General features: G+C 45.9%; 1 protein-coding gene across 4 annotated transcripts; it reads left to right on the top strand.

Moving 5' to 3' along the window:
- Positions 1-224: 224 nt before the first annotated feature.
- Positions 225-15,975, top strand: LOC117736705 (neurofilament heavy polypeptide-like). 4 transcript variants are annotated; one of them, XM_034542215.1, is made up of 11 exons: positions 225-359; positions 1,144-1,329; positions 8,465-8,636; positions 8,788-8,967; positions 9,097-9,219; positions 9,436-9,560; positions 9,663-9,693; positions 10,117-10,222; positions 10,665-10,758; positions 10,847-12,137; positions 13,437-15,975. In XM_034542215.1, the coding sequence occupies exons 1-11, from the start codon at positions 225-227 to the stop codon at positions 14,873-14,875; spliced, it is 3,882 nt and encodes a 1,293-aa protein (XP_034398106.1). In that variant the 3' UTR covers positions 14,876-15,975. The 4 variants fall into 4 exon arrangements, with proteins under 4 accessions (XP_034398106.1, XP_034398107.1, XP_034398104.1 ...); XM_034542216.1 differs by having other exon boundaries at positions 10,847-11,778; positions 13,078-15,975; XM_034542213.1 differs by having other exon boundaries at positions 10,847-15,975.
- The last annotated feature ends 9,033 nt before the right edge of the window (positions 15,976-25,008 follow it).

Here is a 25,008-nt window from a genome sequence, read left to right on the forward strand (position 1 = left end):
AGACAATGGAAAAACCAAATATCCGGAAAATATAATGGACCCAAATTTGTACTTTTAACTTCCTCGCTTTACTGCTACCAAGGATTTTTAAAGTGTGATTTCGTTGTTTCCAATGGCTTTGATTTCAGGCCGTATAAAAAAGGAAGAGCTGTACAAAGTTCCCTGCTTGAATAACGTTTGAGAGATAATCTAAGAACTTCCTGCTCTCCGTGTGTTGTGTAGGAATGAAGTTCCCTGTGGACCTCCTTGCTAACGTCAGCCAGGCAGAGCTGGAACGGTTGTCCCACAACTACATGAACAACCTCCTCTACAGCAACCCCGATTGCCCCGACCACCTCGCCCTCTCCGACTTCACCCAGGTAAAACCACCACCATCACTCCTGACTGGACCGGTGTGATGTCTTTCCAACCACACGTGTCAGGTCATTGGAATGCAACTAAGTACATTGACGCAAGTACTGTACTTAAGTACAACGTTGAGGTACTTTACTTGAGCATTTCCCACTTTAAGCCTCTTTATACTTCTACAGCTCTCTATTTGTCTGATTTAGTTCCTCGTTTCTGTGCCAATTCAGATTAAAACAAAATATAAGTAAGCTAATATATTAGGCTGTATTGTTATAAATAAGGCTTTCCAGCCGTATCAAGAGTAGGGGGATTTGACTGCAAATCTCTCGCAGTGGTTAGAAAACGAAGGATCATTTATGGAAGACAACATAAGTTCATTGTTTCAAAATCAAACAACAACTGTGTTTAGTAGAGCACTAAATATAATATAATTTATGAGTGATTCTCTAAAATTGGTGTGGGGGGGAGGTGCATAAACACAGCTGTTTGCTGCATCTCTCTCTGGATGACTGATGGAAGCACACACACACACACTTCTACACACACCAAACAGCACGGCTCATTATTCTGAAAGGACGGCTAGGAAATGCATCTTATGTTTTTACTTATTTTCTATAGATGCATAACGCTCAAACTGAGGGTGACCAGTGAGCAAAAAAAAAGAATCTCAATTCTTAGTCCGGGACCTTTACCAGCTGCAACATTATAGAATCAGTACGTCCCTGAAATCACGTATGCTTGGAGCGACATGCGGTTGACGACCTTGCACCTAGATGTCTGTCCGTCTGTCCTCAGGTCACCATAGACATTTCCAGCGTGGGCTTCGTCCCTCTCTATGGATGCGGCGGCGAACAGAAGATCCTGGCCCTCTTCTCACCCAGCGACCCGTTCATCGCTGTGGCCCTGTACCTGATGGACCGCTGGTGGGCGGTGGACGACATTCTTAAGACGGCAGACCCAACTCGAGGTGGAGCTGTGGAGGTAATGTAGGACCTGAGGCTGTTGGCTTTTTTCAACATGAGGGCTGGAGCTAATTTTGCTCGTGTCACAGAGCGAAGATGGTAGCTTCCAGCATTTTTCTGATGAATTAACGTACATAGATAAGATGGAAGTATTTTAATAATTTCCTTGTAAATAAGGACATGCCAATGATTCAGTCTACGGAGGGACTGCAGTCCAACCAATCCTAGCATACAGGGAGGCATGGTGAGTAAGAGCCTTAAGATTGGTTATGAACCTCAATGCTCCATGGTAGACCGTATCTAAGGAGTGAAGACATTGAGAAGATGCATGCATATATAAAACATCACCATAATCCATCACAGACATACAAGTAGCAGCAACAAGTCTCTTGTTAGCATCAAAAGAAAAGCAAGACTTATTTCTGAAATAGAAACCCAGCCTCAGCTTCAACTTTTTCACAAGTTGCTGATTGTGAGGTTTAAAAGAGAGAGAATCATCAATTAAGAATCCCAAGTATTTATATGACGATACAGACTCAATCACATTGCCCTGAAATGTAATTATAGCTGGAAGGTTCAGCGGATTTTTCTTTGAGTTTGTACACATCATCAGCTTTGTTTTGTCAGGATTCAAAATTAATTTCAACTGATAAGTCTGTTTAACTGTATCAAAGGCTTTTTGCAACTGAAAGAGAGCCTGATGCTGTGTAGGAGCAGAGCAGTAAATAACTATCATCTACATAAAAGTGAAAATTTGCATTTGGCACACTTTGACCAATACTGTTTATATAAATTGTGAATAAAAGTGGTCCTAGGACCGAACCCTGGGGCATGCCCTTTATTACAGTCCAATTGTAAGAAGTCTATGCTTCATTATTGCATGATCGACAGTGTCAAAAGCCTTGGACAAGTCAATAAAAAGGGCTGCACAGTGGTGCTTGTTGTCCAAAGATTCAATCAAATTGTTTTTTTTTTCTAAAACCTGATTGATAATCAGATAAAATATTGTTTGTGATTTAAAAACTCCTTAAGTTGCTCACTCACGATGGATTCAAGTGTCTTAGCTAAAACAGACAGTTTGGAGATAGGCCTGTAATTGTTTAAAAGTGTGGGGTCTCCTCCTTTAAACAGGGTTCTGGAGAACAAAGGCAGACTTCCATATAAGGAGAATTTTGTTTGAGACTAAGGAGAGATTAAAAAGATATGTTAAAGGGGGTGCGATGAAATCAGCAGCTAACTTTAAAAAATATGGTTCTAGGTTATCCGGACCTGACGGTTTTCCTGTGTCTAAAAGTTTAAGGGCTTTGTGTACCTCGGTGACAGTAACGGGCTTAAAACTGAAAGACTGACTAACAGTTTCCTGACGACCAAAACAAACAGGGGATTTCTCATGAAGATGGTTTAGAGTCAAACGGGGAACCAGAGGCAATGAAGTGCTCATTAAAACAGTCAAGCATTAAGGCTTTGACAGAGATGTCATTAGAGTCCTTGACAATGCAAGAGGGAAGCTCAATACCATTCCTCTACCATTGTTTAGGTTGTTTGATGTTTCACTGAGAAAATGCTCAGCTTTAGCTTTTTTAATTGCAACTGTGCAAGCATTGCAATCTGACTCCAGACCAGAACCCCTTGCCTTGGCCCAAACCAATCTGACTCCAGACCAGAACCCCTTGCCTTGGCCCAAACCAATCTGACTCCAGACCAGAACCCCTTGCCTTGTCCCAAACCAATCTGACTCCAGACCAGAACCCCTTGCCTTGGCCCAAACCAATCTGACTCCAGACCAGAACCCCTTGCCTTGTCCCAAACCAATCTGACTCCAGACCAGAACCCCTTGCCTTGGCCCAAACCAATCTGACTCCAGACCAGAACCCCTTGCCTTGTCCCAAACCAATCTGACTCCAGACCAGAACCCCTTGCCTTGTCCCAAACCAATCTGACTCCAGACCAGAACCCCTTGCCTTGTCCCAAACCAATCTGACTCCAGACCAGAACCCCTTGCCTTGTCCCAAACCAATCTGACTCCAGACCAGAACCCCTTGCCTTGGCCCAAACCAATCTGACTCCAGACCAGAACCCCTTGCCTTGTCCCAAACCAATCTGACTCCAGACCAGAACCCCTTGCCTTGTCCCAAACCAATCTGACTCCAGACCAGAACCCCTTGCCTTGGCCCAAACCAATCTGACTCCAGACCAGAACCCCTTGCCTTGTCCCAAACCAATCTGACTCCAGACCAGAACCCCTTGCCTTGGCCCAAACCAATCTGACTCCAGACCAGAACCCCTTGCCTTGTCCCAAACCAATCTGACTCCAGACCAGAACCCCTTGCCTTGGCCCAAGCCACATTGCGCTCATGTAGTAACTTGGATAAGTCTGAACTGAACCATGGAGTATCACAGCCTTTTATCCTGCATGTTTGTCAATAATTGTAATAAAACCATCATAAAAGAATTTCCATGCTCTTTCAGCAATAAGGTCCTCGAGGCAGGACTGTATCGCACAATAATGTCCGGTTCAAGGGTGTTGTTAGGCAAACCCTTGAACAGGACATTATTGACGATACAGTCCTGCCTCGAGGACCTTATTGCTTTTATAATACGGTTGCCAGCGACATTATAAATAGTAAGTAAATAGTAAGCTGCCTTTCAGCACACAATAATCGCATTTCAGTAGCCGAGAGAAAATAGTCCCCGTGTGAGGGGCTGTTGCTAAGCAACAGCCAAACAGCATTGGGAACATCGCGTTAGTTAGCCTAGCTTAGCTAGATCTCACACCATCTCATTCATTCACATTGCTCATTTTATAAAAGGTTCCATTAAAATAACAAAGATGACAATTGGACACTTGCAATACAATAATATTTAATTTAAACATTAACATTTGTTCATGTTGATTTGGATGTCTCCATTACTTGTGCATGTGTGGAAAACATCTCTGATGATATCGCTTCTGACCACTCTAGCTCTCTTTGCCGGTGGCTCGGTGATGAAGTGCCTTCTCCAGAAGGATATTATTATTATTATTATTATCACTCCAACGCCGTCTTTCATTTAGATTTGGTTCCCAGTAGCTTTGAAGGGAGCTTTGTTTCGTTGTGCAACATTTCATAGGTCTCAATGTCTTTCTTATCTATGGCAGCATGACGTCCACCTGAAGTTCCTCTTCTGCTAACCAGTCATCAAAATATCAAAGTTCACTTCAAACATGTTTGATAACTGAAGCTTGAAACAAAACTAACGGCCGCACAAAATCTACCTGTTATTTTAATGCGCATTGATATGGAACGCTCAGAAAAATGTAAACAGGTTGTACAGGACTTTATGGCTGAATAAAGTACACCCCGTACAATCCTTGATTTCATCTACCCGTATTATAAGGTTAATTATTTTCCAGTCAAAACCAAAAAGATCTTGAAAAAACCCTTGTTCCACAAAACGTTTCATATTTCGCTTTATAATGATACGTGGCTTAGTTTTCAGAATTGTTGTGCATCTAACTGTGGCAATAACACAATGATCGCTAATGTCATTTGCGAAAATACTGGCAGGAGAATATTTATGGGGAACATTAGTTAGGATAAGATCGATCAAATTTCAGATTTGGTCTCGAAAAAAAGATTTAGTGAATCACATTGTGCCCTAAAAGGATCAGACACTGGTTCTAACCAGTTCCAATTGAGGTCACCAATCAAAGACCAATCAGATTTACTTAACCATGATTCAGATATAACAATAACATCTGCATCAGTTGAGCTTGATTTAAAATCAGCAGGAGTATTAAAACCTGAAGCTTCTTTGCTATTACATTTTGTAATATCAACGGTGCCACGATTAGGCTGCACATTTCCTGAAATCAATAATAACAAAACAATCAAGAATCTCTGCTTTGTCAAGTTGCCAGGCGCCTCCTCACTTGATCTTTTTAAGTTAACAAAATCAACGAGTGAGACGTCAGAGCATATAAAACATCTTTTCAGCACAGACGGGCATAGAAGACGGACCAACTTGACCCAATCAGAAGAGTCCGTCTGAAAGTGTCTTGGTTCTGCCCGATTGATTCATGGGTACCCGCGCTGGGCATGCTCAGTGGAGGGGCCACCTTCCTCAGTACAGGACACTCCCCGAAGAGGACCGGACTGCCCACGGCTCCAGAAGAGCAGTGCTATAAGCAACACTGGTATACCAGGAGCAGGTAGAAACACAGGCAGGCAGACCAGGAGCAGGTAGAAACACAGGCAGGCAGACCAGGAGCAGGTAGACCAGGAGCAGGTAGAAACACAGGCAGGCAGACCAGGAGCAGGTAGTCCAGGAGCAGGCAGACCAGGAGCAGGTAGACCAGGAGCAGGTAGACCAGGAGCAGGTAGAAACACAGGCAGGCAGACCAGGAGCAGGTAGAAACACAGGCAGGCAGACCAGGAGCAGGTAGACCAGGAGCAGGTAGAAACACAGGCAGGCAGACCAGGAGCAGGTAGTCCAGGAGCAGGCAGACCAGGAGCAGGTAGACCAGGAGCAGGTAGACCAGGAGCAGGCAGACCAGGAGCAGGTAGACCAGGAGCAGGTAGAAACACAGGCAGGCAGACCAGGAGCAGGTATACCAGGAGCAGGTAGAAACACAGGCAGGCAGACCAGGAGCAGGTAGACCAGGAGCAGGTAGAAACACAGGCAGGCAAACCAGGAGCAGGTATACCAGGAGCAGGTAGAAACACAGGCAGGCAGACCAGGAGCAGGTAGACCAGGAGCAGGTAGAAACACAGGTAGGCAGACCAGGAGCAGGTATACCAGGAGCAGGTAGAAACACAGGCAGGCAGACCAGGAGCAGGTAGACCAGGAGCAGGTAGAAACACAGGTAGGCAGACCAGGAGCAGGTAGAAACACAGGCAGGTAGACCAGGAGCAGGCAGACCAGGAGCAGGTAGAAACACAGGCAGGAAGACCAGGAGCAGGTAGAAACACAGGCAGGCAGACCAGGAGCAGGTATACCAGGAGCAGGTAGAAACACAGGCAGGAAGACCAGGAGCAGGTAGAAACACAGGCAGGCAGACCAGGAGCAGGTAGAAACACAGGCAGGCAGACCAGGACTAGGTAGACCAGGAGCAGGTAGAAACACAGGCAGGCAGACCAGGAGCAGGTAGAAACACAGGCAGGCAGACCAGGAGCAGGTAGACCAGGAGCAGGTAGAAACACAGGCAGGTAGACCAGGAGCAGGTAGACCAGGAGCAGGTAGAAACACAGGCAGGAAGACCAGGAGCAGGTAGAAACACAGGCAGGCAGACCAGGAGCAGGTAGAAACACAGGCAGGCAGACCAGGAGCAGGTAGACCAGGAGCAGGTAGAAACACAGGCAGGCAGACCAGGAGCAGGTAGAAACACAGGCGGGCAGACCAGGAGCAGGTAGACCAGGAGCAGGTAGAAACACAGGCAGGCAGACCAGGAGCAGGTAGTCCAGGAGCAGGTAGATCAGGAGCAGGTAGATCAGGAGCAGGCAGACCAGGAGCAGGTAGAAACACAGGCGGGTAGACCAGGAGCAGGTAGAAACACAGGCAGGCAGACCAGGAGCAGGTAGAAACACAGGCAGGCAGACCAGGAGCAGGTAGACCAGGAGCAGGCAGACCAGGAGCAGGTAGAAACACAGGCGGGTAGACCAGGAGCAGGTAGAAACACAGGCAGGCAGACCAGGAGCAGGTAGAAACACAGGCAGGCAGACCAGGAGCAGGTAGACCAGGAGCAGGTAGAAACACAGGCAGGTAGACCAGGAGCAGGCAGACCAGGAGCAGGTAGAAACACAGGCAGGAAGACCAGGAGCAGGTAGAAACACAGGCAGGCAGACCAGGAGCAGGTAGAAACACAGGCAGGCAGACCAGGAGCAGGTAGACCAGGAGCAGGTAGAAACACAGGCAGGCAGACCAGGAGCAAGTAGACCAGGAGCAGGTAGAAACACAGGCGGGCAGACCAGGAGCAGGTAGACCAGGAGCAGGTAGAAACACAGGCAGGCAGACCAGGAGCAGGTAGACCAGGAGCAGGTAGAAACACAGGCAGGTAGACCAGGAGCAGGCAGACCAGGAGCAGGTAGAAACACAGGCAGGAAGACCAGGAGCAGGTAGAAACACAGTCAGGCAGACCATGAGCAGGCAGACCAGGAGCAGGTAGAAACACAGGGAGGCAGACCAGGAGCAGGTAGACCAGGAGCAGGTAGACCAGGAGCAGGTAGAAACACAGGTAGGCAGACCAGGAGCAGGTATAAACACAGGCAGGAAGACCAGGAGCAGGTAGAAACACAGGCAGGCAGACCAGGAGCAGGCAGACCAGGAGCAGGTAGAAACACAGGCAGGCAGACCAGGAGCAGGTATACCAGGAGCAGGTAGAAACACAGGCAGGCAGACCAGGAGCAGGTAGAAACACAGGCAGGCAGACCAGGAGCAGGCAGACCAGGAGCAGGTAGAAACACAGGCAGGCAGACCAGGAGCAGGTATACCAGGAGCAGGTAGAAACACAGGCAGGTAGACCAGGAGCAGGTAGAAACACAGGCAGGAAAACCAGGAGCAGGTAGACCAGGAGCAGGTAGAAACACAGGCAGGCAGACCAGGAGCAGGTAGACCAGGAGCAGGTAGACCAGGAGCAGGCAGACCAGGAGCAGGTAGAAACACAGGCGGGTAGACCAGGAGCAGGTAGAAACACAGGCAGGCAGACCAGGAGCAGGTAGAAACACAGGCAGGCAGACCAGGAGCAGGTAGAAACACAGGCAGGCAGACCAGGAGCAGGTAGAAACACAGGCAGGCAGACCAGGAGCAGGTAGAAACACAGGCAGGCAGACCAGGAGCAGGTAGAAACACAGGCAGGTAGACCAGGAGCAGGTAGAAACACAGGCAGGCAGACCAGGAGCAGGCAGACCAGGACTAGGTAGACCATAAACAAGTGCTTTTCTATTTGGAAACGCTCTCCTGAACATCTTCCGCCATCCATTGGAGCGTAACTAAAGGTTATTTCGGGCCTCGTGCACCCAAATATATCAGACGGGGTTCGGACCCTGTTGTCTTATTTCATAATTTGTGTGTTGGTAGAAACTCCAGATCACCAAATGTATGTGCACAAGCACTGGAAAGTGTTTCATTACATGTCCCCTTTGAAGAAGAATAGAGTGTTCCTATTTGTCCCACAGGTGAAGACAATGGGAGAGAAAATTGTTTTATACATCCTCAACCGCGTCGTCTATCGAGCCAAGGAGATGAGCCCAGAGGAGCTCCCCTTCCTCTGCCATGGTGAAAAAGATCACGCAAAAATCCTCTGGAATGATGGAGAGGCTGCCGGCTTCTACTCAGTCAAACCTGCAGGTAATTTATGTGATGTTCAATGCATTAATCTGCTTACATGTTCCCCGTACTGCTTGCAGCTCACTTGCATCGGTGCAAGACCCGGGTTTAGTCCATGTGTTGGTTCATTCTTTTCTGACGATGTCCTCGTGGCTTTTTGTTTCTCTTGTAGGCAGCTTTTGTAGCTCTTTTTCAACCAGAAGCTATCAGCTCCCTGTGATGGACTCCATCTTTGTTCGGAGATGTCAGCGTGGAAAAGGCTTTGGCCTCCAGATGCTGGAGGACTTCGTGCTCAGTTTCCAAGAGGACTGTCTGGGGTTGAGGTACCCCATATCAAAGTTCATGTATAAAGGTATAAATGTCCACCTTATTGATATGTAGTCTGAATCTCCTTTCTTACAGTCAGCTGGGTCTGTGCTGGTATTTAGATGCACTAATGGTACATTTCCGTCAGGCCAATACACTCCTTTCTGTTCCCTAGTGTGTGAGAAATACCTGTGTCAGTACCCAGGAGATACAGACCTGCTTTGGGAGGTGCAGAGCATAGGCGGTCCCAAACAGAGGACCAACATCGCCAGAAAGATCCAGGCCATGGACCAGAGTGGTAAAAAACAAAACAAAGAACAGAATCTAAACTGTAGAAATAGACCATTAAAGTCCCGCGGGATTTCTCTAGAGATTTGACGCCATAAAGATTGTGTTATGTTAAAATATGAATTTGTCAAATGTTTCATTCTGTCAAAGAATGTGCTGCAAATATTGTGTTTGACAAAATGTCCTTTTTTCTACTTATCTGAGCATGCCTTACCCTGTTCCTCAGCAGTATCCAGGAGTCTGACATTCACAGAGGAAGCACTCGTAATCACTGAAAGGACTCAAAAGGACGTGGTGATTACCACTCAAATAAAGACAGCTGGCTCTATGGAGTGCACGGTTGAAATTGTGGTACGTTATCATTTCTTCCAATTTAAGAAAAGATGTATTTGAGAAACCAATAATTCTACATGTAAAAAGAAAAAAATGATCCTGGTAATTTTGATTTTGTAGGAGGAAGTGACGGTGCTGAGCGTTAGCAAAGGTGAGCATCATTTTACATCTACGTTATAAACTTACCCTAAAGCCCCTTCACACTGCCTGTACAAGGCAGCTATTCTACATCACTGCTCTGTATACTGTGTACAAACATAGAATAGGGGTGGTGGGGGGGAGTTGTTCCTCCATAGCGGACTGTCCACAGCTGGACAGTCCGCTAAGCGGGACCACACACACACGCACACACACTAGATGCCAGAGCTATTGTTAGACACCACGCCTCCTTTGCCTCTGGAACGCCTGCATACTATCTTAAATCATGACCTGGCGGAGGGGGGTTCATGGCAGCTTAATGGGGGTCTTTACCTTTTTTATGTTGGAATCTTTGTGTGAAAGGGTCTTTGGATTGTATGCTAATCTTTGTATCGTTTATTGTAATAATGCAATAACGTTGTAACCATAATAACAGTTTCAGATGCCGCTGTGCCCCTCACAGCACGGGGTGGGAGTAGCGGCTCAAAACGAAGGAAGATGGGAGAAAAGATTGGAGAGGACAAGTCAGAAAAAGTCATCAGGTCTGTATTAATTAAACCCTGTCAATAGGGATGGGTATTGTTTGCAACAACAACAACAACATGTACATTTCTGACAATAGGGGTCTCTTTCAAATAATAGACAGAGTTGATGGCGTGTGGAACCACTGTTGTCATCATACAGTGCTGCAGGAATAAGTCCTAAAAGAAGGATATAAGTTAAAAGTCCCCAAGAGAATGTTAAATCAGCCGAACAGGCCACCGTCAACTGCAAATGAAATAGTAGTCTATGGCTCTAGAATGAAGAATATTGGTTTGTGATTCTCATCAAAATACAGTGATAAATACAATAAAGAGGAAAGCAGCAAATTCACAAAAGCAACTCCTTTGTGTGATTGATTTTTCACCAATCTCCTCTATGACACCATTACATCCTGACACTGTATCATTCTTGAAATTAACAAGAGGTATCTGATCTTCTTAGAATTGAGGATATTGAAGCAGAATCCCCCAGCGAGGATCAAGTTTCTGCACGACAGAAGACAGAACTGCACATCTCTGAATTGGTGAAGACTGAGGTGTGAAATGCAAATTCCTATTCACATGTTTGTCTACAGATCAGTACAGCAACTTGTTCATGATTCAATTGACTTTGTTTATTTTTAGGGTATGTCCAGTGTGGCTCCTGAAGAGCAAGGAGAGATTATGGTTGATACTGCACCTGATGATGCAGCTAAGATGTTGGACCACCCTAACACCATCCTAGCCCATCAAGACCTAGAAGAAGCTGATGTTACATTAGCACCTACGACTGAGGAGCCACAACTAGGAGATGATGCCCCACAGAATCTCAACAGCGTCTCCTGTGACTCACAGATAACAGTTGAGAATGTGGCATCTGAAATTGAGGAAGACACTGCAGCGCTGGCAGTCTCTAAGGAACAAGAGCCAAGTCTGTCAACATGTGTAACATCAGAGAATGGTGAAGCTGGAAAAACGGGAAGAGCCAATGTAGAGGCTGTAACAACTGTACAGAGTACAACCCCCAGATGGAGATCTACGCTTCCGGATACAGCAGCGACTGCTGTACCAAAGGAAAATGAGGATGAAATAGTAACTGATCCATCTGAGAATGAACAAAATGGTGAGGAGGTAGAAACATCAGTGATACAGAATAAAACAGATGTCCCTGACAATGAGATTGATGAGCCCCCTGCAGAAGCTGCTGGTGAAGAGAAAGCAGATGAACAAGCAGCATACAAACAGGTGGAAGAACACCACCAAGTGGCAAATGATGCAGTCACAGTAACGGTTACAATGGAAGAGGAACAGTGTGCCATTTCTGAGATGTGTGCAGATAGAGAAGCAGACACTCCAGGAGGAGATGATGCTGAAGGGGACCTTCCAGTAGCTGAGGAAGAGGCACCAGTTGTTGAAACTAGAGCTCTGAGACGTAAAACAAAAACAAGCACAGCTACACCGAGACGCAAAACAACAAGGAGCAGAGAGCAGGTGGATGCACAAGAAGCAGAGCAAAAAGATGCAGTGGAGGTCATAACAGGGCTGGAATCAGTTCCACCAACAGAAGTGGACGAGAGGAAAGCCCCAGAGGAGGATGAAATAGAGGTGGAGAATGAGGATCTTGTTACTGCAGAGGTGGAGTCTGAGGAAGGAACAATGACGATGACTGTAGAGGAAGAGGACACAGCTGGAGTGACAGCTGCTGCAGATGAGTTGGTACAAGAAGAGACAGACGCACCATTACCTTCACCGCCCACCGACTCAGCTGTACTTCCACCTGTCGAAGAAGAGGCAACACCTTCAGCTGAGGAGCAACAGAGTGAGGACATGGCAACCCAGCTTTCTGATCTCCGTAGAATGTCAGTGGTTTTAGTGGACCTGCAAAAAGCCCATCACGACGTCCAGGATGAAGCAGCAGCTACAGAGGAGGGTCTTCCTGTACGAAAGACTGCTGCTGAGGCAGAAGAGGAAGCAGCCAAAATACAAGATCCTGGGGAGGGGAGAGATGAGGAGACAGCTAAAGAAGAGGAGGCTACAAGGGGTAATGTTGAGGAGCAAAAACTTATAGTTACTGAAACCAGAACACCAAGAAGTGGAAAGCAAGCAGTCGAAGCCACACCAAGAACCAGAGGCAGACCTCGAAAAGGTAAAGTAAGGAAGGAGGCAGCATCAGTAATTCAGGCAGAGGAACCAGCGGTTCATGTCAGGGTTTTGAGGACTGGAAGGAAATCTGTCCCTATCACACAGAGAAGTACAACAAAAAAAACCTGCAAGCAACTCCAGGAAGAAGAGGAGGGAGGAGCGGAATCAACAGCAGTGGAGGCGAGAGAAGAAGAGGAAGAACAGCAGATGACTAATCAAGAGAAGGAAGAGAGACTTGAAGAAAGGGATGCAACTGAACAAGTAGAAAACATAGAAGCAGAAATGGCCCTAGAGAAAGAGGATATAGTGGCAGAGCAAGGACAAGATGCAATGGAAGATCAATCGGAGGGTAAATCCCAAACATCTGCAGAAAGGCAGGTAGAGGCCTCAAGTGAAGAATATGATGAAGGAAACTCATCTTTGGGGGCTGAGGAAGTGGAACTACCATCAGTTGCTGCAACTAGATCTCTGAGAAGTGGTGGCAAGATGTCCAAAGCTCCACCAAAAACCAGGTCAAGACCAAGCAAAACTGAGTCAGACGAAGAGGTAGAGGAACTGGAACCTCCAGTAGTAAGAATAATTCCTAAAAGAGGAAGGAAGTCTGTTCGTAGAAGCCACAAACAACTCCAGAAAACTGAAGAGGGACCAGAGGAATCGGTTGAGGAAGCAGAGGTACAGGAAGAAGCTGCAGGGCCGGGTTTAGCCGAAGATCCACCAACAGAAGTGGACGAGAGGAAAGCCCCAGAGGAGGATGAAATAGAGGTGGAGAATGAGGATCTTGTTACTGCAGAGGTGGAGTCTGAGGAAGGAACAATGACGATGACTGTAGAGGAAGAGGACACAGCTGGAGTGACAGCTGCTGCAGATGAGTTGGTACAAGAAGAGACAGACGCACCATTACCTTCACCGCCCACCGACTCAGCTGTACTTCCACCTGTCGAAGAAGAGGCAACACCTTCAGCTGAGGAGCAACAGAGTGAGGACATGGCAACCCAGCTTTCTGATCTCCGTAGAATGACAGTGGTTTTAGTGGACCTGCAAAAAGCCCATCACGACGTCCAGGATGAAGCAGCAGCTACAGAGGAGGGTCTTCCTGTACGAAAGACTGCTGCTGAGGCAGAAGAGGAAGCAGCCAACCATCATGATGCTCAGGAGGATGGGCAGGTCGACTGTACTGAGACAGTTGCCGATGAAGACACAGAGGCTTCATTTGAACAACATGATCATGAGGTAAAGACCTCTGTTGTTGCAGAGGAAGCGGTCGCAAAGCAAGATATAGTGGAAGGAGAACAGTCAACCTCCACATCTGAAATGGCGGAAGGTGCACAGGAGACGATGTTGACAGCAAAGGACGAGCAGGCAAATGATGCGTCTGAGGAGGAAGCACCAGTTGTTGAACGAGTTCGAAGTAGCGGTGAAAAGGCCCTGAGAGCCACCACAAAGAAACCGGATGATAAGCAAGAGGAAGAGGCACCGGGAGAGAAAATCACAGAAGAAGTTGAACCATCATTGGAAATTAGAGTTCTCAGGAAGGGAAGAAAGCCTGCTGAGGCCGCACCTAGACGTCCATCCAAAATAGCTCGCACACAGTATCAGACTGAGGAAGCAGGAGAAGAAGAAGCAACTCCTGCTGAAGAGATTGAAGGCGAGGAAGAAGAGGCAGGGCCGGAATCACCTGAGGAGAAAGGGATAGAGGTAGAAGAAATGAAGAAAGAGGAAAAAGCTCATAATGCGGCTGGGGAAGAATGTACCGTGGGACACGCAGAGCAGACGAAGGATGCCTCGACAGCGGAAGCAGGAGTGCTTGAAGAGGAGGATAACAGTGTGGAAGCTGTGTATGGGATTGGTACTAACACATTCCTACCTACATCAGTTGAGGTAGAAGAGATTAACACAGCTGTGGAGGAGGAAACCACAGTTGTTGAACAACCTACTGCAGCTGCAGAAGTGGGATCGGACGCTGCCATCGCTGAAGAGGAGGCTCTAGTTGAAAACGCATTAGTGGTGGCAGAGGAAGACACTCCAGCTGCAACGAAAAGAGCATTTAGGAGCAAACAAAAAGCGTCACCTGCCACACCATCACCAAGATCCAGAAGACAGAAAGTCGATTCTCCTCGAAGGTCTGTACGAAAAAGGACAAAAGTGGATTACAGGGAAAACAACGTGGGTGAGCGTGACGAGACTGAGGCCAACACTGACAAAGAGAAAGAGGTTCCAGTAGCATCAGATGAGGACCAAGGGGCCAATAAATCTGAATGTTCTTCAAATGCAGATGAAGTGGGAGAGGCAGCAGGTTCAAGCCAAGAGGACGAGGAATTCGAGCAGAATACGTCAGAGGAAGAGGAGGAACCTATAGTGATTGGGAAGAGAGTTTTAAGAGGGAGGTCAGTTCCTTCAGTGATCATAACACCGCAGTCTAAATCCAGATGCCGCAGCTCTAAAGTATCGAGTGAAGAAAAGAGCCCTCGATCAGCTCAGAAGAGAAAAAGTACTGAGGTGACACGCAAGTCTAAGCGCCTCAGCCGAGTTTAGGATGTTCAGAATAAGATCATTGACAATGACACAGAAGTGCATGTGTGTGCACTTAACTGGGAAAATGCAAACAAAAATGAAATTATATATACAAATCTATATTTTCGTAATAAATGTTTTAATGCAAGCTTCTGTAGTGTATAGGCTCACTGAGTGCTGCGCCCGGTGGAATCCAAGGGCTACCCGTGACCACAGTGGCCGAAGGTTAAATGGTAAATGGACCTGTTCTTGTAAAGTGCTTTTCTAGTCTTCCGACCACTCAAAGCGCTTTGAGTACATGTCGTCATTCACCCATTCAGACCCATTCATACATGATGGGAGGAGCTACCATGCAGGCAAATCTAACCGCCGATCCTTTGAAGGACGACCCTGCTCTACCACTGAGACACAGTCACCCCTTTATGGGCTTGCTTCAGGGCCACTATTATCTTTCCTCTCTGCCCTCTTGATCTGACCTGGGGACAGTGTCTCACAACTACTTCCACCAGCATTTCGCAGTTTTTTTTTTTACAAACAAAAACCTATTATGACATACTGTGTCAGATTTGAAAAGTGTTTTTGCCTTTTCCCCAGTTTGTATGTGAACATTAATTATATTTTTGCTGTTAAAACACCCAAGTCTGATTAAAAAGAACTGGGTTTGTTGATGTCTGCATACAAATCAACAAACTTGCGGGGACCACGTTATTTTAAAGTGGGGAATTTCTATTTTTATACTGTAACAATGTGACTGTCCAGTTTGCATCGTGCGAAGCAACATGTCTCTCAAATATAGATTTTGGTAGATTTTTTACTCTGTAACATATAGCTTGTTTATGTACTTTAAATAAATAATAAATACCAAAACATGTTCTTCTTTTATCAGCAGAACTCTTGTTGATCTTAATATTATAATGTTCCCTTTTTTTTACAAAGATTCTTAACATGTAGGTCCATCTCATCGCCTCTCGTGTGACACTTTTCTCTAACTTTGAACTTGAGCGGTCGACCCTGAGAGGACGGTTGACTCAAGCTGGCGCATAGTCAATGCCAATATCATGTTTGTTGTTTTTTTTTTTTTTTGAACTCACTTTTTTTATTTAGTTTTCAACAACAAACAATATGTATTTTCATACAGTCGTTCCTGTCAATTTTTCAGTTGTATGTCTTGGTTCACATGATATTCAGGTACAGTGTACAAGACAAAGAACAACAAACATCAAAGGTGATCATTCCAAGAATGAAAAGAAGAGGAGAAATGAGGATAATGAAAAGATTGCATAAAATAGAAATTAAATACAAATGATACAAATGAAATAAAATAATTAATTTGAATAATGATTGTCCACTCCTGAGTGTATGTGCTATATATGCTTTTCATAGAGGATTGTGTATGATGTGTGTGTGCCCAGAGACAGTTAACAAGAGCAGTTCAACCAGAGGGCCGAGCAACATTCAGTAATAACAATCATTGTAGTAACAATGCTGCGACAGGACCCCATCGTTTGGTAAAGATCGGCTTCTGGAGCCTTAATGAATATGTGATTCGCTCCATTTGATAGATGTCCCATACTTTTTGGATCCATAAGTCGTATGTTGGGGGATCCGGTTTTAACCATCTGATGGTTATACCCTTCAATGCTGCTGTGAGTAATATGTTTAGGAGGTATTTTTTGGCCCTCCCATCCAGGCCTTCAGGTATCGCTCCCAATAGTACTACTGTGGGGTCTTGTTGGATGTCCTGTTGGAAGATTTCTTTGAGGGCATCAAAGACTTCTCTCCAGTATGTATTTAATTTAGGGCATAGCCAGAATATATGTGTATGATTGGCAGCGCTTCCACAGTTCCGCCAACACAAGTTGGAATGTGTTGGCCCATCTTAGCTACTATTTCTGGTGTTCTGAAGAATCTGGTGATTATTTTCCATTTAAATTCTCTCCAGGTGTTTGAGTTTGTAACTAGGTGTGCCTCTGTGCACATTTCCTCCCAGTTATTCTGTGGAATGATCGTGTTCATTTCCGCTTCCCATCTCTGCTTTATCTGTTGGGAATTATGTAGATTCATAGATAGAAATATGCTATATAATTTACTTATTGTTTTCTTATCTTCATTCCCCATCTGTATCTCGATTAAAAACCTTTCTAGGGGTGTACGTTTCACAAGCTTTCCCCACTCTTTGTGTGTTGTTAGAAAAGTTCTTAATTGTAGGAACCTGTAGAAATCGGTTTTGGGAAGATCAAAATCTTTTTTCAGCTGCTCGAATGTCTTGAGGTTATCCTCATTAAATAACTGGTGCAGGTGAGCCAGTCCCATGTCTGACCACTTTCTAAAGCCCGTATCCAGATTGTTGGGTGTGAAGGTCTTCATAGATCCGATGCTCGTTAGTAATGAAATACATTTTGGAAGCCCAAAAGCTGTCTGTATTTTGTTCCAGATTTTAAGAGTAATCTTAGTCCACTCTGCCACTTCTTTTACGGGCGCATCTGAAAAAGGCAAGACTTGTAAGGGCTCTGGGCATATGTTTTTCTCAATATTAAGCCAGCGAGTGTATGTGCCATTCTGAATCCACACTATCAGAGGTTTCATTTGTGCAGCCCAGAAGTAATATTTTAAGTTTGGTAGTTTAAGGCCTCCATTTAGTTTAGAGAGCTGTAATGTTTTAAGTCTAATTCTAGGACGCTTTTTTTGCCAGATAAATTTAGAAATGATTTTATCCAGGTTATCAAAACTAGATTTTGGAATTTCTATAGGTAGCATCTGAAATAAGTAGAGAAGTCTGGGCAGGACATTCATGCGAATACTTTCAACACGACCAAGCAGGGACAAAGGGAGCGTAGACCATCGTTCCAGGTCACTGTCAATGCACCCAATCATTCTACTATAATTGGCCTCATATAACTTCTGTAGCGATGAGGGGATGTATATACCAAGGTACTTTATACCGTCATTTGGCCATTTAAATCCACTTTGGAGTTTTACATTTCTTGAGATGTTTCCATTGATATCCATAGCCTCTGTTTTTTCCACATTTACCTTATATCCAGAGTAGTATCCATACTGTGAGATGAGTTCCTTTAGATGTGGTATTGTTGATGCAGGTTGCGTCAGATATAATAATACATCATCAGCATACAGGGATATTTTATGATCCTCTTTATGTATTACAGTTCCTTTTATTTTATTATCATCTCTGATAAGCTGGGCTAGGGGTTCGATACTAATTGCAAACAGCAGGGGGATAAAGGGAGCCTTGTCTGCAGCCGCGTTCCAATGTGAATCTTTGTGATCTATATCCATTCACTTTAACAGCTGCTTGTGGTGACGAATATAGTGTTTGTATCCAATTCAAGAAGTTGGGGCCAAATTTGAATCTTTTTAGTGTTTGAAATAGATAATGCCACGATACCCGGTCAAATGCTTTTTGAGCATCTAGAGACAAAATCATAGCTTCTACTTTCTCTTCTTTTTGATGGGATATTATGTTTAATAAGCGTCGTAAATTATCACCAAAGTATCTTCCAGTGATAAATCCCGTCTGATCAGGATGGATGATTTTAGTGATTATATGATTGACTCTTCTTGCTAGGATTGCTGTTAGAATGCGCAGGTCCCCATTCAGCAGTGATATCGGTCTATATGATTGGCACTCTGTGGGGTCTTTTCCTTCTTTATGAATTACCACTATAGTTGCCTCAGCCCAAGATGGTGCCATGGTTTTAGATTCTAATGCATGGTGGTATGCTTTCAGCAACAGTGGTGATAACATATCCTTGAAGGTTTTATAAAATTCATTAATATATCCATCCGGTCCTGGGCTTTTATTATTTTTGAGTGTTGAGATCACCTGTTTGATCTCCCATTCCTCAATAGGCTTCTCTAATTCCTTGGCTGCTGATTCTGTCAGTTCAGTTAATTTTATAGGATTTAAGAACTCTGTAAGTTTTGCATTATCAGAGCAGGTATCTGTATTTTTGTATAAGGATTTGTAAAACTCTGCGAAGGATTCTGCTATTTTATCTGGTTTTGTAACAAAAGTTTCTTTTGATTTAATTTTCTGTACTGTATTAGATGATTGTTTTTTTCTTAATCCAAATGCTAGTAATCTGCTTGCTTTGTTACCGTGTTCATAGTATCTTTGGTTCGTGAATCTTAAACTTCCCTCAATTTTATCTGATAGTAGGCTGTTGAGCTCTCTTCGGGTTGACTTTAGGTCATTTAGGAGATTGGCTGATGCAGATTGTTTATGTTTATGTTCTAAGTCTTTTATTTTATCTTCCAATTCTTTCTGTTTGGACTCTTTTCCTCTTCTCTTAGCAGAGGTGAATGAAATAATACGTCCTCTGATGTATGCTTTGGCACAATCCCAGAGTATAAGAGGTGTTGTTTCCTCCAAGGTATTGATATCCAAGTATTCCTTGAGTTCTGCTGTAATAAAAGAGGTAAATGCTTTATCATTAAGGAGAGATGCATTAAGTCTCCATTGTTTAGAGGTTGGTCTTTGGCCTATGTCCCATTTTAATGCCACGGGTGCGTGGTCGGATAGAGTTATAGGAAGAATATCAATGTCCACTATCCTATGTAGCTCTGCTTTCATGGTAAAGAAATAATCGATCCGTGAATAGGATGTATGTCTGTTTGAGTAGAACGTGAAATCCCTGCCTCTCGGGAACTTGCTTCTCCATATATCTACAAGGCCTGCCTCCTGGGATTGGTATTTGAGCATTCTACTCATTCTAGAGAGCGTAGTTTTAGAGGCAGGTTGTCGGTCCATTAGTTGTGACATTACACAATTGAGGTCTCCTCCCATCAGTAACAGCCCTGTACTATATTGTAGGATCTTATTGAACAATGTCCTGATAAAGCCAGGCTCGTCTTCGTTAGGTGCATATACATTAATGAGGGATACTTCTGTGCCATCAATTAATCCGTTAACTAAGATATATCTCCCCTCTGTGTCTTTGTGTACTAGTGTTTGTGTGAAATTAATTTGTCTGTGTATGAGTATGGATACTCCCTTTTTTCTCCCCGATCGGTGTGAGGAGTAATATACTTTATCTGCCCAGGACCGTCTCAACTTTTCATGTTCAGCATCAGATAGATGTGTTTCCTGGAGGAATGCAATGTGGCAGTTGGCTTGTTTCATCTGATGTAGAATTTTCTTTCTCTTAACAGGGCTATGAAGGCCTTTGACATTGTAACTTATCACTTTTAGCGGGTCCATTGTGTGAAGTATTCAATTTTCATATTTTGGGAGTTTGTGTAGAGAGATGGGAAGCAGAGGCCAACAGCCAGCACATGGGCCATGTATCTTGTTATGTGGAGTGTGGAGAGTTGGACTAGATAATGAAACCGATAGGGATGGGGTAGAAGAGGGTATTTAAGAAAAATGGATGATGAGCTTGTTGTTCTAATAAACAATGTAGGATCCCCAGGGAACAGTGGGATCAGAACAAGGGGAACGCAACAGTCTGGACTGCTGTTAGCTAACATTAGCAACAGTCCGGTGGGACCTAGTCCCTTAGCCACTAAGGGCAAGCAGCAACGGTGCACAGTCGAGATAGAAATGACTATGCTATGGGTGTGCTAAGATAAGGAATAGAGAAAGTAAGAAGAAAAAGAAAAGTTGACACAGAAAAGGACAGTGTCGAGTAATGGCCATTCAGGCCCCTGCAGTTCTTGGCATACATGTGTAAAGTCAAACAGCTCCTTGTGGTGCAGTAGTGCTTGGTTGCACACAGAGCTAAAGGCGTACCAGTATTCTCCTCTTATGGAAGCTGCCAGTGAGCAAGTAAAGTAGAGTGATACAAACAATATGAATAGAAATAGCGGGCACATTATAAGGGTTTGTTTCCTTGTAATGGAGACGGGTATATACAAAAATATTAACTGAGACATATTTTTCCTTTTCTCTTCTCAGGTGTGATTCAAGTAATGTTTTGAAAATATATATATTTGAATATAAAATAAAGTAGAAAATAATGATGTGTCAGTATGTGAAATTGCAGAACTCACTGGTCAGTCCTTACTGTAGTTAACAGTACTGATAGGGATACATTTAGTCTGCAGCCTCAGTAGATGGGATGACTTTCTTCCGGACATACTCCATGGCTTTGCCGGGATCCAGAAACTCTTCGTCTTCGTTGTTGTGCGAAATCCGGAGTCTTGCCGGGTACAGTAGGCCGTAGCGGACTCCTTTCCTTCCTCGCAGGGTCCTCCGTATGTCCGTGAACGCGGCTCTGGCTTTAGCAACGCTGGGTGTGTAGTCTGGGAAGATAGAGATCCGGTTCCCGTTGTAGACCAGCGGCGCTCTTTCTCGGGCTCTCCTTAGGATCTCTGCGGCATCTCCGTCATTGTGTACTTTAGCGATTATCACTCGTGGTTTCTCCCGGTCTCCTGGTTTCCTGGTGGCGGCTGTGCGGTGCGATCGGTCGATCTTTATGTCCCGGTCCAGCTGCAGGACTTCTTTAATAACTTTGGCAACTGTGTTAGGGGAGCTGGAATCCGGTTGTTCTTGAATGCCGGCTATCCGGATATTACACCGTCTCATTCTCCCCTCCATATCCTCGCATCGGTCTGTTAGAGTTGTGACCTGTCTTTGAAGGCTGGTTATCGTAACTTCTTGTGCGGCCACCTCGTCGGACCGTGTTGATAAGCCGCCCTTCACGTCTTGTATGTCGGCTTTCATGTGGTCTACTTCTGTTTGGATAGCGGTCGTGTTTTTAGAAATTTCGGACCGCACCGCTTGTAATTCAGACTTGAGTGAATTGAAATCTTCTGCTAGCGCACTTTTGAGTTCCTCTCTTATAATTTTGGAGATCTCTCCCTTCAGGGAAGATAAGATGTCCGCTTTCATCCGTTCGGTCATACCTGGGCTTTCACTGCGGGTGGGAGAGGGTTGGTCCGGATCACCTGGTCGGATCTGCCTCGTGGTTCTTGTAGGCCGTGATGAGCTACCGCCGGATTTATATTTGTATTTTTGAAGCTTTTCCGCCATTCAAAAATGATGTAGCTTGTATAAGTCAGCTGTTAGCCCCTTTGTGATGTCCTCGGTGAGCTTTGAGGCTGGTATTCTTGAAATAGTAGCTGTTTTTATGTAAAATATTGTCGGTTCTGCAGGAGCACTGAAATTAGCGTCTTACTCCATATCTTGCTCACTAGCGCCCCCCATGTTTGTTGTTTTTAATAATGTGATTATTTAGTCAACATACATTTCCGTTTCAATGTTGATTTTGTTATCTGCATCATTTGGAGGATACCATTTAATTAGCTGTATGATGTAAAACTGTGATCTTTCACAAATGTGTTTGTGCTTATTAGCAGATGCCATTTAAGTCATTCAGGGTCATTAACTCAACTTATTTGTCTGTGAAATGATGCTTCCATGAGCTGAAATTGTGGCAAATAAATGTTTCTGAAGGTAGTATGTCAACTGTTGTGTACTTATTGTGCACAAATCTTCTTCCTACTGTAATTTAGCATTCGATCCTAATCCCGATCTCCACCATCTTGGACTCACGGACTTTGAGGCGCGCTCCCGCAAAGTCTGAGTGTTTAGTTCTTCTAATTACACACAATTCATAGCAATGTGACGTTAAACACGGGGCTACCAATGGATACAAAAGGAAAACAAATAGGATAGCACATGGGTGTTCAGCCTGGCAAATTACATTTACAAAAAAAACATAACAGGGTTAGGACCCAATAGCAGACCACAGGAGACAGAATCAGGTAAAGGAGTTTTATTCCGTAAAAGAAGTGTGGAGCCTGAGGTCCAACACAACAGAGAGCAGATCACGACGTGAGTCCCGAGGCACAACACCGAAGGCAGGTAGAACAAAGCAGGTACTCTACGCACAAGGAGAGAGAAAGTTAGCGAACGTAGCAAGTCAGTGGAGAATCTCATGGAGCTGCAGTAAAGACTACCGGGGCAGAAGACGTAACAGACTGACAACCCAGGACCAGGGTTGATATGGAGCTGGTGAATAGTCAACAGGCCACAGCTGTGCACCGCTCGGGGGTCTGGAGGTAAGACGAGCACATGGCAACACAAAACAAACGGGATGACAGACACATGAGGTAAGGAGACTTGGGAGAACAGAGGTAAACACAATGGGTCAGACAGAAATCCTGACTACCTGCCCATCTTCTCTGGATGCAGCCCGCAAAAATCCTGGATCAGTGTGGGATCCATAATACTCGAACGGGGCACTCAAGAGCGTTCCTCTGGACCGTAATCCTCCCAGTTCACCAGGAATTGGAAGCCCCGCCCCCGCCGGTGAGCATCCAAAAGTCTCCTGACCGTATAAACGGGGCCCCCTGTTGATGAGTCGGGCGGGCGGTGGGGTCAAAGTACTGGTGGACTACTGGAAAGTAGGGTGGACCTTCAAGGATGAGGGGAGTTTCAGTCGCACCGCGGACGGATTAATAATGGCCTGGACCACAAATGGATCGATGAACCGGGGGGACAACTTCCGGGATTCGGTCTTTAGCGGGATGTCCTTCGCTGAGAGCCACACCTTTTGACCGACCTGGTAGAGAGGAGCAGGAATGCGGCGACAATCTGCCATGTGTTTATTTTGTTCCGCCGTACGGAGAAGACCGGCCCGGGTCTCTCTCCACACCCTCCTACAGTGACGGATGTGGAGCTGCACAGAGGGAACGGCTGTCTCCACCTCCTGAGTGGGGAACAGGGGAGGCTGGTATCCCAGGGATACCTCAAATGGCGAGCGACCAGTGGCTGCAGTAGTATGGGAGTTGTGGGCGTACTCTACCCAGGACAGGTGAGTACTCCAGCTAGAAGGGTTTGATGCTGCCACGCAGCGGAGGGAGGCCTCAAGCTCTTGATTTAGCTTCTCAGTCTGCCCGTTAGACTGGGGGTGAAACCCAAAGGACAGGCTGATTGTTGTGCCCAGAGCCTGGCCGAAGGCTCTCCAGACCTGGGAAATGAATTGGGGACCACGGTCTGACAAGATGTCCACCGGAATCCCATGTAACCGGAACACATGGTTGACCATAATGTCCTCCGTCTCCCGGGCAGAGGGAAGCTTGGGCAGAGCGAGGAAGTAGGCAGCTTTGGAGAAGCGGTCTACCACCGTGACGATGACTGTTCCCCTGGAACGTCGACCTGGGTCTGCTGCCACCACCCTACGTCGCTTGAGGCCGCCATCACTGGCGGAGGACCACCTGGCGGTTTATCCCTGCGGTCAGGGGGACAGCGGCAGCACGCTTGCTCCGACCTGGCCAACACCATCCCCACGGAGGAGGCTCCTACCGTAGCGTCTGGCGCGGCCCGCACCAGCCCCGCGGTCGGCGCCGCTCCCCAAGCCTCCGACCCCCGCAAATGCCGGCACCCTTCCCAACCCACAGGGGGTCTCTCAAACATCAGGGAAGGAGTGTTGGAGGTGCGGGCAGCCCGGGCACTTCCAGAGGGAGTGCCCATTGATGGAGGTGGGCCAGGTGATTCGGGTTGCCGGCTCTCCAACACCTTCCCCGGTCCGGGAGCGACGTACCACGTTCCGGTAAGAATCTAGGGGGGTACACGATAAGGTGTGTGAATTGGGACGTTCACGAGTATCCCATAGTGTCAGTGGAAATTAGACACAGGGGGAAAAAGCATAATGTGAAGGTCGCGGTTAGCTCCCGCCTTACGCACCCCCTATTCTTGGGGACAGATTGGCCGGGGTTTAACAAGTTAATGGGGCAGGCTGCGGGGGGGTGTTCACGGTCAACAGTCATGCAGTATGTGCGCTGTGCTCAGCGGTGACGCGAGGTTGTCCGACATTGCAACCCGATGGCTGGTCACATGGGGTATGAAAAAACACTGGACCGGATAATTACCCGGTTTTACTGGTGTCAGTTGGTAAAACACCCAGCCATTCCAAGGGCGCCTTTGCGTCCTCTGCCATTAATGGACGTTCCGTTCGAGAGAATTGGCATGGACCTCATCGGGCCAATTTAGTGGAGTGCACGCGGATATTGCTTTGTTAGTCCTCGTGGATTACGCAACACGATATCCGGAGGCGGTGCCGTTGCACAACATTTCTGCAAAGAGTGTCGCGCAGGCGCTGTTTCAGGTCATCCCGAAAGAGATTCTGACTGACCAGGGCACCCAGTTCATGTCAAGAACACTGAGAGAACTTTACGGGTTACTGTGC

This window comes from Cyclopterus lumpus, chromosome 9, assembly GCF_009769545.1.
Source record: "Cyclopterus lumpus isolate fCycLum1 chromosome 9, fCycLum1.pri, whole genome shotgun sequence".
Lineage (NCBI taxonomy): Eukaryota > Metazoa > Chordata > Actinopteri > Perciformes > Cyclopteridae > Cyclopterus > Cyclopterus lumpus.

Bases quoted from the DNA above. Each gene is read 5' to 3' on its own strand.
- LOC117736705 (XM_034542213.1), top strand. From the start codon at position 225: ATGAAGTTCCCTGTGGACCTCCTTGCTAACGTCAGCCAGGCAGAGCTG. The intron at 8,968-9,096 runs GTATAAATGTCC...TCTGTTCCCTAG, and splicing joins ATCAAAGTTCATGTATAAAG to TGTGTGAGAAATACCTGTGT. The intron at 9,694-10,116 runs GTGAGCATCATT...CCATAATAACAG, and splicing joins GGTGCTGAGCGTTAGCAAAG to TTTCAGATGCCGCTGTGCCC.